We start from the raw sequence: 14450 nt of genomic DNA on the forward strand, positions 1-14450 counted from the left end.
ATATCGCAAATATCGAATATAGTTGGCCTATGCTTATGAGAATTTCATAATAAAACTAATTTATTAAAATATAAAATTAAAAAAAAACTCCTAAGCTTCTATCTTGAAAAATACCAAAAGTTGCGTCATTTCCGATCTTTTAGTTATATGGCAGCTAAAGGAAAAAGTCGGCCGATCCTTATGCTGCTATGGGATATAGTCGGCTGATGACGGCCGTTCCGACTTAGATACATATATACCATACTTCAAGCAAAGGAAACAACAGAGTATGCAAAGTTTTAGGTAGATAGCTTTATAACTGATACCCTAGTTCCCAAAAAAACAGACATACGGATCCTTAGAACCTAATCAAAAATAAAAATACCTTATAGGGTCGGATAAGTCTTCTTCACTGTGTTGCACACCTTTGACAGAAATTATAAAAAGGGTATAAAAAATAAGATAAAAATGGACAGGGGTATAAAAATGGTTAATGGATATAATGAAACATTAAAATAATTCTTAAAACTTTTTTCAATTTTAATTTTTGTTTTTATTTTATGGAAACACTGGTAATACATAATATTTAAAACTCACGTTCTGAGGGGGAGTATTTTTTATTATTTAATTATTTATATACTAAAATGTTACATTTAATGATTTGCAATACTTACAATTTAATGATATACAAATAAAAATGTCTGAAAACTGTGATTTTTACCCGACATATAAAAAAAATAATCATAATTTGTAACAATTATAATAATGATTTGTAACAATTTTAATAATAGTTTGTATCCAAAAGCTTACTCTTAATACGTAAACTAACTACGATTTTTTATTTCTTTGCAATGTTTAATTAGACGACGTTTTAATCCTATAAGCTTAATAACAATGAACATTTACTCACGATAGTATCTTGGGTAATTTTCTTGTAGGTACAGAGGTAATCAGTTGGCCCCATACAAGTGTGCCAATTCCAAAAAATATACACCAAAGCCATTGATCTAGCGTTAAGGCTTTTGTAGAAAACGCCATTTTTCCATATTGAATTATCAATACCTATTTAAAAATATCATTTAAGCGTATCAAATATTTATTTACATGTAAAAAAAATCCTACCTGTGATATCATAGTAAATATCCATATTGTGTAGAATATGGGATTTGTAAACAATCCTTCAATAACGTTTCTTTGACCATGTATTTTTCTTGCATTTATTTCGTTAAACAACGTCATCATGACAAATGTGTTAAATATAATAGTAAAATGCTGTGTTGGTCCTGCATTGATCTCTTGTCCACGTCCAGACTCAATATCAAGTATTAAATCACCTGTAATTCATAAAAAGTTATATAGAGAAAATTTTCTATTTATAGAAACATACCGACAAACAACAATCCAAATATTATAACCAACTGGTAAAGTGCTTGCCCAAGAATGTTTTTCATCATTGTGCGTGAAATCAAAGGCTTGGTACGACCATATGGCTTTCGAAGCAAAAGATCCGGTGTTGGTAGCTCCGTAGCCAATGCTAGCGATGCCAATGTATCCATTATTAGATTGACCCACAACATTTGCACTGCCTATAAAGTTTAAACATTAAAAACTCGATTTCGAGATTTAAAATTAAACTTACTTTAAGAGGCGAATCCTGGACCGCACATGCTCCTATAAATGCAACAATTACAGCAACCACATTAACAGTTAACTGAAATTGCAAAAACTTGGCTATGGAATCATAAACATTCCTTCCCCACATTACAGCTTTAACAATGCTGCTAAAGTTATCATCGGTTAGTATAATATCGGACGCTTCTTTTGCTACGTCTGTCCCCGCAATTCCCATAGCGAAGCCTACATCGGCTTTTTTAAGAGCTGGGCCATCATTAGTTCCATCGCCAGTTACAGCAACTACTTCACGGTTTTCGCTTACAGTGCTGTCAATAATACCTTAAAATAAAACGAAAAATGTAACATGAAAAGTCAGAAATATGAAAGTTAGGCAATAATGATTGTATTTTATTCCCATAGTACAGCTTTTTATTTTTCCAAATCTATTACACCGCTGAACTTAACGTTTCGTTTTTATTGAGCGTTAAAAAATCATAAATTTTTTTTCAAAAAACTAATAAATATAATAAACAAATTTCAGTTTCAGTTGCCGGAACGTTCTGATTGCTGGTCACACATAAGAACTTTGCACTTTTTTTCAGGGACCGTAAATAATGATTATTGTCGCTATTTTTAAATAAATAAATCAATCACTTCCAATCAACATAAAACAAGCATGACAAGCACGTTTCTATCCTTTAAGGATACACTATGAATATCCTTGATGATTTTTAATTTTTATATTTATTCTTCTATTGTTAAACATTATTTTTGAGCGAAAAAAATAAAAATCACGAATAATCATTATTTTTTAGTTTTATTTTTTTTGCTGAAGCTTAATGATTATTTGTGATTTTTATTTTTTTTGCTCAAAACTAATGATTAGTCTTGATTTAAAAAATTAAAAATCGATAAGTAATCAACACAAAGTAATTTTTAAAATATTACTTATAATGATTACGGTCCCTGCTTTTTATACCCTTGCAGAGGGTATTATAATTTTGTCCAAAAGTGTGCAACGCAGTGAAGGAGACATCTCCGACCCTATAAAGTATATATATTCTTGATCAGGATCACCTCCTGAGTTGATATGAGCATGTCCGTCTGTCCGTCTGTCTGTCTGTCTGTTTCTACGCAAACTAGTCTCTCAGTTTTAAAGCTATCGACTTGAAACTTTGCACACACCCTTCTTTCCTTTGCACGCAGTATATAAGTCTGAACGACCGGGATCGGCCGACTATATCCTATAGCTGCCATATAACTGATTGATCGGAAATGGTATAACTTTGGTGTTTTTTGCAGGGACTGCAAATAAGACTTATGAGTTCAAACAAATTGAACGACAAAAAAGCCTTTGTGGGGAGTGGGAAAAGGGCACATATACCATTTTTTAACGGTGAATCCAGAAAAACAATAAACTTTTATTTCAATTTCTATTCCCAGTTTATAAGGAGCTGAAAACTCGCATCCACCAGAGGGGACTTACTGCCCGCACCCAAAATAATCAGTTCATAGCCTCCAGGACAAACCCTGAAGTCTTCTTCTCGACCGCAGCCAGATCCTCACTAGGACTTATAAACTCTGACAAAAATGTCACATACGCAAGCGCTTTAAAATCAGGACTGGCTACCCCAGCCTCAAAAAGCTCACTGCCGCAATCAGCACACCAAGAACCGAACACGGCTCAGCAGTATCAACTTCCGGAGCAGTCAAAAAGTAACTTTGAAGCTATGATATGCAGTCTACAACAAAGCCTTACGGAGTTCATGTCGTTTATGCGTACAACTATGCAAGATCTAATGCGAAACCAAAATCTATTAATACAAATGCTGGTTTCACAACAATCCAAATAATGACTTCCCTACGAATATCTACATGGAACGCTAACGGCGTTTCGCAGCATAAACTCGAGTTAGCGCAATTCCTACTAGACAATCAAATCGACGTAATGCTGCTTTCAGAAACACATCTTACGAACAGATACAATTTCCAACTACGAGGATATTCATTCTATGGAACAAATCATCCAGACGGTAAAGCACACGGCGGGACTGGAATTTTAATCAGAAGCCGTATCAAGCACCATTATCATACGAAATTTGCAAAAAACTACCTACAGGCCACATCAATAAATATACACCTAAATACTGGCAAGCAATTAACTCTAGCTGCCGTATACTGCCCCCCACGCTTCACCATAGCCGAAGATGAGTTTATGCAGTTTTTCAACTCACTCGGAGACCACTTCATAGCAGCAGGAGACTACAATGCCAAGCACACACACTGGGGATCTCGTCTTGTGACCCCAAAAGGAAAGCAGCTCTATAATGCAATTATCAAAGCTAAGAACAAGCTAGACTATGCTTCTTCTGGCACACCAACATACTGGCCGGCAGACCCAAAGAAACTTCCCGATTTAATTGACTTTGCGATTACCAAAAACATTCCTAAAAATCTGATATGCGCCGACTGCCTTTCGGATCTTTCATCTGATCACTCGCCTGTCCTTTTTACTCTACTCCAACACCCAGGAACATGGGATCAATCATCAAATCTGACCTCGCATAAAACCAATTGGGTTAAGTACAGGAAGTACATCAGCTCACACATTAAGCTGAGTCCTCACCTCAGCGACGAAGCCAACGTAGACAGTTTTGTTAATTCGCTGGAGTCTGTACTCGTCTCTGCAGCTCGAGTTTCAACACCTCAAATTATAAACACACAACGCAATCAAAAGAAGACAAATCTACAAATCGAACAGCTCGTCCTCGAAAAGCGACGCTTACGTCGAGAATGGCAATGTCACAGATCGCCATCTGCTAAGCAACGCTTCAAACATGCCTCACGTCAACTTGATCAAGCTCTACAGCAAGAAGAAACGTATGTCCACCACCGCTACATAGAGCAATTGTCAACTAACAGTACGAAACACTCACTATGGAGAGCTCACCCAACTCTGAGCTCACCGAAAGAAACCGTGATGCCTATTAGAAATTCCACAGGCGGGTGGGCGCGCAGCGACGCAGACAGAGCCAGTACGTTTGCCAAACACCTTAAAAATGTCTTCCAACCAAATCCTGCCACCAATGCGTTTACTTTGCCGACTCTATCAGATGAGCCCCAGCCTCAACATGAGCCGATTGAGTTTCGCCCAAACGAAATCGTTAACATCATCAAACGACAACTGAATCCGAAAAAATCCCCGGGCTGCGACCGCATAACTCCCAAAATGATCATTGAGCTCCCATACTGTGCCGTTTGCACTCTCACCCAGCTATTTAATGCCATCGCAAAACTTGGCCACTTTCCAGTGAGATGGAAAAAGTCAATTATAATAATGATAGCAAAGCCGGGAAAAGACCACACTATCCCCACGTTGTATAGACCTATAAGCCTACTCTCTTGCCTATCTAAACTCTTTGAAAAATGCCTAATGACTCGGATAAACACATACCTGAGAATCCAGGAAGGAATCCCGTCACACCAATTTGGGTTTCGTGAAAAGCATGGAACAATTGAGCAGGTCAACCGGATAACATCCGAAATTCGGAACGCGTTCGAAAAACGAGAGTACTGTACTGCCATATTTTTAGATGTCTCTCAAGCATTCGATAGAGTCTGGCTGGAAGGTCTAATGTACAAGATCAAGACAATGCTCCCCTACAGCACCCACAAGATTTTGGAGTCTTACCTTCACGACAGAAAATTTGTCGTGAGGTGCAATACCGCTATATCCGATGAGTACACTGTTGGAGCTGGAGTTCCTCAAGGCAACGTGCTAGGGCCAATATTATATGTCCTCTACACAGCAGATATCCCGACAAGCACACGTCTAACAACATCCACGTTTGCCGATGACACAGCTATTCTTAGCCGCTCAAAATGCCCGATTCAAGCAACTGCGCAGCTAGCTCATCATGTGGTCGATGTCGAAAAATGGCTGTCAGACTGGCGAATTAAAGTGAACGAACTAAAATGCAAGCATGTTACGTTCACTCTGAACAGGCAAAACTGGCCTCCGATAACACTAAACAACACTCTACTCCCACAAGCAAACGAAGTAACATACCTAGGAGTACATCTCGACAGAAGACTCACATGGCGCCGGCACATTGAAGCCAAAAGAACACACCTAAAGCTAAAAGCCAGCGGTCTTCATTGGCTTATCAACGCTCGGTCACCTCTTAGCCTTGAACATAAAGTCCTGCTGTACAACTCGGAACTAAAACCTATTTGGATGTACGGCTCCCAGTTATGGGGGAACGCCAGCAATAGCAACATTGACATAATTCAAAGAGTTCAGTCGAAGATCTTGAGAACAATCACCGGGGCACCGTGGTACGTTCGCAACGAAAACATACACCGCGACTGAAACATTCGACCAGTCAAAGAAGCGATCGCAGAACAGAAGGTAAAGTACTTAACCAAGCTATCGGTGCACCCTTATTACCTGGCGAGAGGTATAACAAGGTTGAGCAACCAATCACGTCTTCGTCGCAATGACTTACCCACCCAGCGACCGACCTGAGGGACGCACAACCAGAATGCAGTCTTAGCATACTGTTAGTTAAATTTTAATGTTAAGATTCGTCAACTTATTGTTAGTCTCAAAATTAAGAGTAGATTCAATAAATCAGGGACTGTAACGGTTATAATTAAAAAAGCAAAAAATTACAAAATAAAAGTTATTTCTTAATTTTTATGAAAAAAATTGATTTTTAATAATTAAAATTAATTTTAATAATAAAAAATTAGTAATAATTATTAAGTATCAATTTTTATATAAAAATTACGCAATAACTTTTATTTTGTAATTTTTATTATATAAATTGAAAAATAAAAATTATTCGATAACTTTTATTTTAAAAATTGAAAATAAAGATTGAATCTATATATCTTTTGATCCGTTGAAAACTTATTACATACATACATATATGTATGTATATATACATACTTATTATATACCATCTGAAAGGTATTGATGTGTTGATCATATATATACATATATATTGGATCTGGCTTCAACGGATCAAAAGATATATAGATTCAATCTTTATTTTCAATTTTTAAAATAAAAGTTATCGAATAATTTTTATTTTTTAATTTATATAATAAAAATTACAAAATAAAAGTTAATGCGTAATTTTTATATAAAAATTGATACTTAATAATTATTACTAATTTTTTATTATTAAAATTAATTTTAATTATTAAAAATCAATTTTTTTCATAAAAATTGAAAAAAAAAATTTATCTTGTTTTTGAATTCGCAATGAAAATTTAACTTATGACAATTTTTTTCAATTTTTTTGGAGACTGTTTTGGGCTTCAATTTTTTTAAACTCATAATCATTATTTACGGTCCCTGCAATAAATAAAAGCAAAGCTATAATAAAAAAAAAAAAAAAAATTTCTATTGCTAAAATTGAAATATAACTCTTATTTTCAATTTTTATAATAATAATTAAGAATAAGAATTATTTTTCAATTTTTATAAAAAAAATTAAAATAAAAATTATGATTCAATTTTTATTAAAACAAGAAAGGAAAGCTAACTTCGGGCGGAGCCGAAGTTTATATACCCTTGCAGTTAAAACCGGATATATATCGCAAACATCGGATATAGTTGGCCGATCCTTATGGGAATAGGAATATATAATCCAATTTATTACAATACAAAATCTAAAAAAAGTCCCAAACTTCTATCTTCAAAAATACGAAAGTTGATATTTCTACCAAATACCATTTCCGATCGTTCAGTTATATGGCAGCTATGGGATATAGTCGGCCGATCCTAATGAAATTTGGTAGGTTGGATCAACTGACCAAGAATTAAATCTGTACTAAGTTCCAGCTTTCTATCTTCAAAAACACGAAAGTTGGGTCATTTCCGATCATTCAGTTATATGGCAGCTATAGGATATAGTCGGCCGATCCTTATGAAATTTGGCATGACGTAATGTTTTGCCAAAAATAGCTCACATGTCAAATTTGAACTCTCTAACTCTAAAAACACCAAAGTTATACCATTTCCGATCAATCAGTTATATGGCAGCTATAGGATATAGTCGGCCGATCCGGGCCGTTCCGACTTATATACTGCGTGCAAAGGAAAGAAGGGTGTGTGCAAAGTTTCAAGACGATAGCTTTAAAACTGAGAGACTAGTTCGCGTAGAAACAGACAGACGGACAGACTGACGGACAGACGGACAGACGGACAGACGGACAGACGGACAGACGGACAGACGGACATGCTCATATCAACTCAGGAGGTGATCCTGATCAAGAATATATATACTTTATAGGGTCGGAGATGTCTCCTTCACTGCGTTGCACACTTTTGACCAAAATTATAATACCCTCTGCAAGGGTATAAAAATTTAAAATAAGTGTTACGATTCAATTTTTATTATAAAAATTGAAAATAAAAATTGAATGCGAATAACTTCTGAACCGAGTGGACTATTAAGAAACCGCTTACATTTTTATGATCTGTGGCGCAGTACCTTTCAAATGATGTATCGAATGTCCTTAAAGTACATAATCAAGGATTCCTTAATAATTCCATAAATAACAGTGTTCATTACAAAAGGAAGACTCGATTATGTGAATTATGTGAAGAAACATTTTTTAATAATGGCATCTGCAATGACAATATTACTCTTTATTAAAAAAACAGGTCCTAAAAATTTTTTAATCATGGAATCCTCAATTATTTAATTTATTTAGTTATATTTCTACTAGAAATTTTCAAGTGTGGGCCAACCATGTAAAAGTACACACCGAGTTTCTTAAAATTATTTCGATTATTTTGAAATATTTGTTGTATTAAATTCGTTTCAAGCCAAAGCTTATAAAAATCGCCGAAATATAATTGTTCGATTTGCAATTTTTGAGTGGCTATAAAAATAGGTTCTAGTGCCGCCAACAGCAAGTTAATTTCCTCCCAATTTGATTCCGTTAACTGCAATGTTTCACTTAGATTTTCTTTTGAAAACTCAACATAGTGTACGTTGAGATCCACCTTGTTGGCACATCCAGGAGAGGTTGGGGTATGTATCCATAATTTTAAAATAGTATTGTAATTTTTAAGTGTAATGTTATGCATTTAATTTGTTTACCTATAAGTCGGAGTTCGCAAAGTTTTTATTATGGATCGTGCACTATCGACAAGGAATCTCCGACTCCTCTCTTTTAGCAAGTCATGAACAGCTAATTGCATGGAATAGGCGGCACATCTAATCGAATGTATAGAGTGAACGCGAATATCTTTCATAAGGTCGTCATCGTCAAACTCGTCACAAAATTCAGAATTCAATTCTTTGTTTATGAAGTCGATCGCTTTAATGACATTCTTGCCATTGTCTGAAGTGACAGTGTAGACTTGCTCCTTTTTTATTAAAAACTCGTTTAGCACATTTTCAATTTTTATGCTTCATGGAGCGCAATCACGCCAAGCGTGATTTCAATGCGGTGGTCTCGATAGTATTGGACATTGATTCCCAATATACCCCTGTTGACCCACACTAGAAATATAACTAAATAAATTGAATAATTGAGGAATCCTTGATTATGTCCTTTAAGGACATTCGATACATCATTTGAAAGGTACTGCGCCACAGATCATAAAAATGTGAGCGGTTTTTTAATAGTCCACTCGGTTCAGAAGTTATTCGCATTTAATTTTTATTTTCCATTTTTATAATAAAAATTGAATCGTAACACTTATTTTCAATTTTTTTACTAAAAATTGAGTCATAATTTTTATTTTTATTTTTTTTATAAAAATTGAAAAATAATTCTTATTCTTAATTATTATTATAAAAATTGAAAATAAGAGTTATATTTCAATTATTGTCATAAAAATCAACAAATAATTTTTATTTTATAATTTTTATTTTAAAAATTATAACAATTACGGTCCATGGTTTTTTGAGTTAGAGAGTTCAAATTTGACACGAGAGCTATTTTTGGCAAAACATTACGACATGCCAAATTTCATAAGGATCGGCCGACTATATCCTATAGCTGCCATATAACTGAACGATCGGAAATGACCCAACTTTCGTGTTTTTGAAGATAGAAAGCTGGAATTTAATACAGATTCTATTTTTGGTCAGTTGACCCAACCTACCAAATTTCATAAGGATCGGCCGACTATATCCCATAGCTGCCATATAACTGAACGATCGGAAATGGTATTTGGTAGAAATATCAACTTTCGTATTTTTGAAGATAGAAGTTTGGGACATTTTTTAGATTTTGTATTGTAATAAATTGGATTATATTTTCCTATTCCCATAAGGATCGGCCAACTATATCCGATGTTTGCAAGGGTATATAAACTTCGGCTCCGCCCGAAGTTAGCTTTCCTTTCTTGTTTTCCTTAAGGGGTTACGCCACCCTGAAATTTTCAAAAAATTTCAATTTTTTTTTACTTAATTTAAAAGACTATATTCTTACGCGTATTTTAAGACGTCCCCAAAGACAATATCTTGATAATTATAGAAGTTATGTTTATTTGACGTCGGCACGGCAGGAGGGCACCTAAGACACTTCTTTTTCTTCTTTTGCGTTTTTCTCGAAACCACTTTTTTCAAGACGTTGGGCATGATAACGCAAAAACTGTTCAACCGATTGACTTGAAAATTGAAACACATCTTCTTACATAGATTTTCAACAGAGTGACGTAGGATTTTTTCGATCCAATGGATAGAAATTTTTTTATGCAATTTTTAGTACGAAATTTTTTGCCCAAAAAATTGAGTCAATTTTTGAAGTGCTCTCATTTGCGTAATTTTTTTTTTTCTTAAACGGTTACGTCACTCTGTTCCAAATTTATCACTTTTTAAAAAAAAATTTTGTTTACTTGATTGAGATGAAAATTGACACGTGAATCATGCCCACCATCATGTTCATATCTCCGCCATTTTGCATTGAAAACAAGTTTTTTTTTTAGAATTTATAAAGCTCATTAGTTGTATTGAATAGAAATAAAAGTGGAAAAATCCTATCTCAACTAGTTTAGTAACAAGAAATTCCTGAAAAACCGTCCCGTTTCCACACGGTCAGGGTGGCGTAACCCCTTAAGTTGTCAACAGACATTAAACATAACATACTTAAACATACATTAGAGGGAGGAATTTCAGATATTCAGAAAAGAGGGATTAATTATTAAAACAGGAGTGAATCCTCTTAAGCCAAAAATGCCCCACTTAGCCAGGGCAAGGACCCTGTGCTCTGATGCAGCAAGTTTTAAAAAAAGGAAAACATCTTATCCAGAAATATCTCAAAAAGTTCAGGAAGAAATGGACATCTTGGAGTCAGAAGAATGCAACGCTAATGTTCTACAGAAGAAATTGGTCAACGAGCAGGATACAAATGTCATCAACGACAATGAAAGCGGCAGTTCCTCCAAACCATAGCAAGTACCACTTAGCTATAAAAGCAATCACAAAGGTCCTTATATTGTTTACATTGATAAACTCACTAACGGTGACAGTACTAGAGAGAACCGTGAACCTATCAATGCCTCAATCAATGCATTTATTTTTAAGCTTTAACTTAAGGATATATTGAAAGTCAATAAAATAGGCTACGGGCGTTGTAAGGCAGAGTGCAAGACAGCTAAAGCAGCTAATGAATTATTAAATTCTGACTTAGAAGAAAGGGAAGCTAACTTCGGGCGAAGCCGAAGATGATATACCCTTGCATTTAAAACCGGATATATTTCGCAAACATCGGATATAGTTGGCCGGTCCGATGATTGCATCATAATAAAACCAATTAATTTAAAAAATCTAAAAAAAAAGTCCCAAGCTTCTATCTTCAAAAATACGAAAGTTGATATTTTTACCAAATACCATTTCCGATCGTTATGTTATATGGCAGCTATAGGATAAAGTCCTTATATATATAGACTTATATACTGCGTGCAAAGGAAAGAAGGGTGGGTGCAAAGGGTGCAAGCTATCAAGACGATAGCTTTGAAACTGAGAGACTAGTTCGCGTAGAAACAGACAGACAGACGGACAGACGGACATGCTCATATCAACTCAGGTGATCCTGATCAAGAATATATATACTTTATAGGGTCGGAGATGTCTCCTTAAATGCGTGGCACACTCTTGAACAAAATTGTAATACTCTCTGCAAGGGTATAAATAGAGGGCTACGACCCCAAAATTCCTAAGCATTTCATTTTCAAGACTGGTATTTTTTTTCAAATTTCAATTAAATTTAGTACTGATTATTTAAAAGAATTCATTTTATCCCCAGTGCCCATTCACGAAATTATTAGAATCAATAGAAAAAATGAAAAATGAAAAAAAAATGAATTTTTCTCCACGCAGGGTTAAAATTATTTTTGAAGGCTCCCAGATTCCAGAGGAAATTGACTTCCTTTAAACAAAGGTTATAGTGGAACCTTATGTTCCTTTTAGCCAATGTTTAAGGTGCTTCAGATTTGAGCGTTTTGCTCAGCACTGTAAGCAGACTGAAGAGAAGTGTCGCAATTGTTTCCTTTCTCATCTAAGAGAAGAGACATGTACGACACTTAAATGTATAAACTGCAACTTCTCCCACACCGCTACCTCCCTTGAATGTCCGGCAAGGAAAAGAGCGTTTGCCATACAGAAATGTATGACAAGGAAAGAGCGTTTGCCATACAGAAATGTATGACATCGCCGAATCTATCTTGAGTAAAAGTTAAAATAAGATATCCAGCTCTCTTTGATAAACTAGCTCCATCCACTCCTGAGATTTTTAATATCACCGAATTCCCTCTACTACAAGTCCCAAAAATTCTGCAATCCCGGTTTTGCAGGATAACACTAAATTAGCTGCTGAATCTATTCAAAAATATCTTCCCTACAACAAAATAGCTAAAAATTATAAAAACAAACCAACCAAAGGTAGAAAGTCGCAAGAGACGACGTCCCCCTTCAAGGGTCTCCTCTTTCCAACCAACCGGCTGATTCTGGCTCTATCCCACCTTCAGCCAGTTCTCATCAAAACTCAGCCTTGGAAACAGCTGAGAAAAGTCTAATCAATATTTCTTCGGAGATTGCCTCCTTCCTTTTAAAAAACAATCCGAACAACTCAGGATCTTTTCTCGAATCCTTAAGAGATATTATAGCCAAAGCCAGCTCCGAAATTTATATTAAAAAAATGAATTCTTTTATCTTTTAATCTTTCATCAAAATTAAGCCTATAAAAATACTTCAATACAATATTCAAAGCCCAACTTCTCAAAATAACAAACAGCTGTTGGAACTTTTTCTTGTTAATAATAATATTGAAATTGCCATTCTTTCTGAAATTTGGGTAGTAGATAATGCCATGTGTAGTATAGCAAACTGTAATTTCATTTGCAAGCCTCGTGAGGATGGGGGCGTAGGGATTTACGTGAAAAAGAATATTATTATAAAAATCTTAAGTCTTAACTCAAAAATCGAATCTATCGGTATATCAACTAAAAACCTTAGGCACAACTTTAACATATTCAGCGTCTATGCCCCACCTAATATGAGCATAAATGATTTTAAAGCAGGGCTAATGGTCCTCGTTAGTGGGGGGCGATATTAATGCCAAATCGCCCATATGGGGCAGCCTCACTCAGGACAACAAAGGTCTGGCAGTGGAGGAAGTACTTTTATCCACAGTTTTTTTTTGTATTTACGATGATTCTCACACCTATTTCACTAACCCTGCTTCCAGTTCAGCTCCTGACGTTTCCTTTATTAATAAAAATTCCCTTTCTCCTATTTGGACTACTGCAAACTCTAAAATATCCAACAGTTACCAATAATAATAAAATAAAACCTTAACGGAAAAAGTTATTAAAAATTTTTCCAAAATTAATATTACCTCCCTTGAAAGTTTATGTAGCTCAGCTAAGGACATAATAAAAAAACACTATAAATCTCAATGAAAATAATAAATATGTTTCAAAAAAGTACTAAGACAAGACTTGCGAAAGGCCAAAAAGTGAATCTTTTTAAAGAAATTTGTGATACTATTAATCTAACTTTAAAGCCTTTCAAATCATCTGTGATACATTTCAACAATAGAAGACGTTCTTTAAATATTATGTGCAACAATCTAGTGATTAAGGAAGTTGACCATGTTATTTACTTAGGAAGAACCATTAGTACTAACAACTCCTCTATCAATCATGTTAGACAGACGCTAGCTAAGGCCTATAAAACAAATATCTTTTTAAATATGCTTAGTGGATGCCGCTTCGGTATATACCCCAGCGTAGCTCTTAAGTTTTTTAAAGCCTTCGTTAGTCCCAAATACGAATATGCATGCTCTACCTTTGCCAATATCTTGAAGACTGTTACATATAGTATCCAAATACATGCTTACCTAAGGAAATCTCTTGGATTATTAAAATCCACTCCAGTAAATATTATTTACCACCTAGCAGCAGAACTCCCTATGTTCCTATAGAATGAAATTTGCTACAGCAAAGGAATTAGCTAAAATTTTTAAAGCTGCTTTACTACTTAAAAATAACTTCTTCGCCAAAAACACTAGTTATATGAAAACATACTTAGAATTTAAAGACATTTTTGATTCTTTAACCATGTAGATTGTTCTTTTTCTAAGCCTCGGTTTTTAACATTTGATTCTAATTTTTTTAAAGTTTCTTGCCATAACAAGAAACCTAGCAGCCCTGACGTGAAGGACATTCTTTTTAAAGAAAAACATAGTTTGTTAACTAGCCAAAATTTCGAAATAATTTACAGGGACGGTTCTATTAGAGATAATTTCAGTTTCAGATAATTAGTTGTCAATTTTGAGAACTTTAATCGACTAACGGTACGCAACCCGAGAAAAGCAAACTGGGA

At 34.8% G+C, this 14450-nt stretch overlaps 1 protein-coding gene across 7 annotated transcripts in view; it reads right to left on the reverse strand.

Moving 5' to 3' along the window:
• Nucleotides 1-14450, reverse strand: part of PMCA (plasma membrane calcium-transporting ATPase 3) — a 138575-nt gene that overhangs the window by 80024 nt on the left and 44101 nt on the right. For all 7 annotated transcript variants that reach the window (XM_043213482.2, XM_043213484.2, XM_043213481.2 and 4 more), the window contains 4 exons: nucleotides 1619-1932; nucleotides 1367-1565; nucleotides 1102-1313; nucleotides 890-1041 (listed from right to left, as the gene is read on the reverse strand). In XM_043213482.2, coding sequence (XP_043069417.1) covers nucleotides 890-1041; nucleotides 1102-1313; nucleotides 1367-1565; nucleotides 1619-1932 — 877 coding nt within the window. The remainder of the gene's footprint in view (nucleotides 1-889; nucleotides 1042-1101; nucleotides 1314-1366; nucleotides 1566-1618; nucleotides 1933-14450) is intronic.

This window comes from Drosophila bipectinata, chromosome 4 (genome assembly GCF_030179905.1).
Source record: "Drosophila bipectinata strain 14024-0381.07 chromosome 4, DbipHiC1v2, whole genome shotgun sequence".
In the NCBI taxonomy this organism is placed as follows: Eukaryota; Metazoa; Arthropoda; class Insecta; order Diptera; family Drosophilidae; genus Drosophila; species Drosophila bipectinata.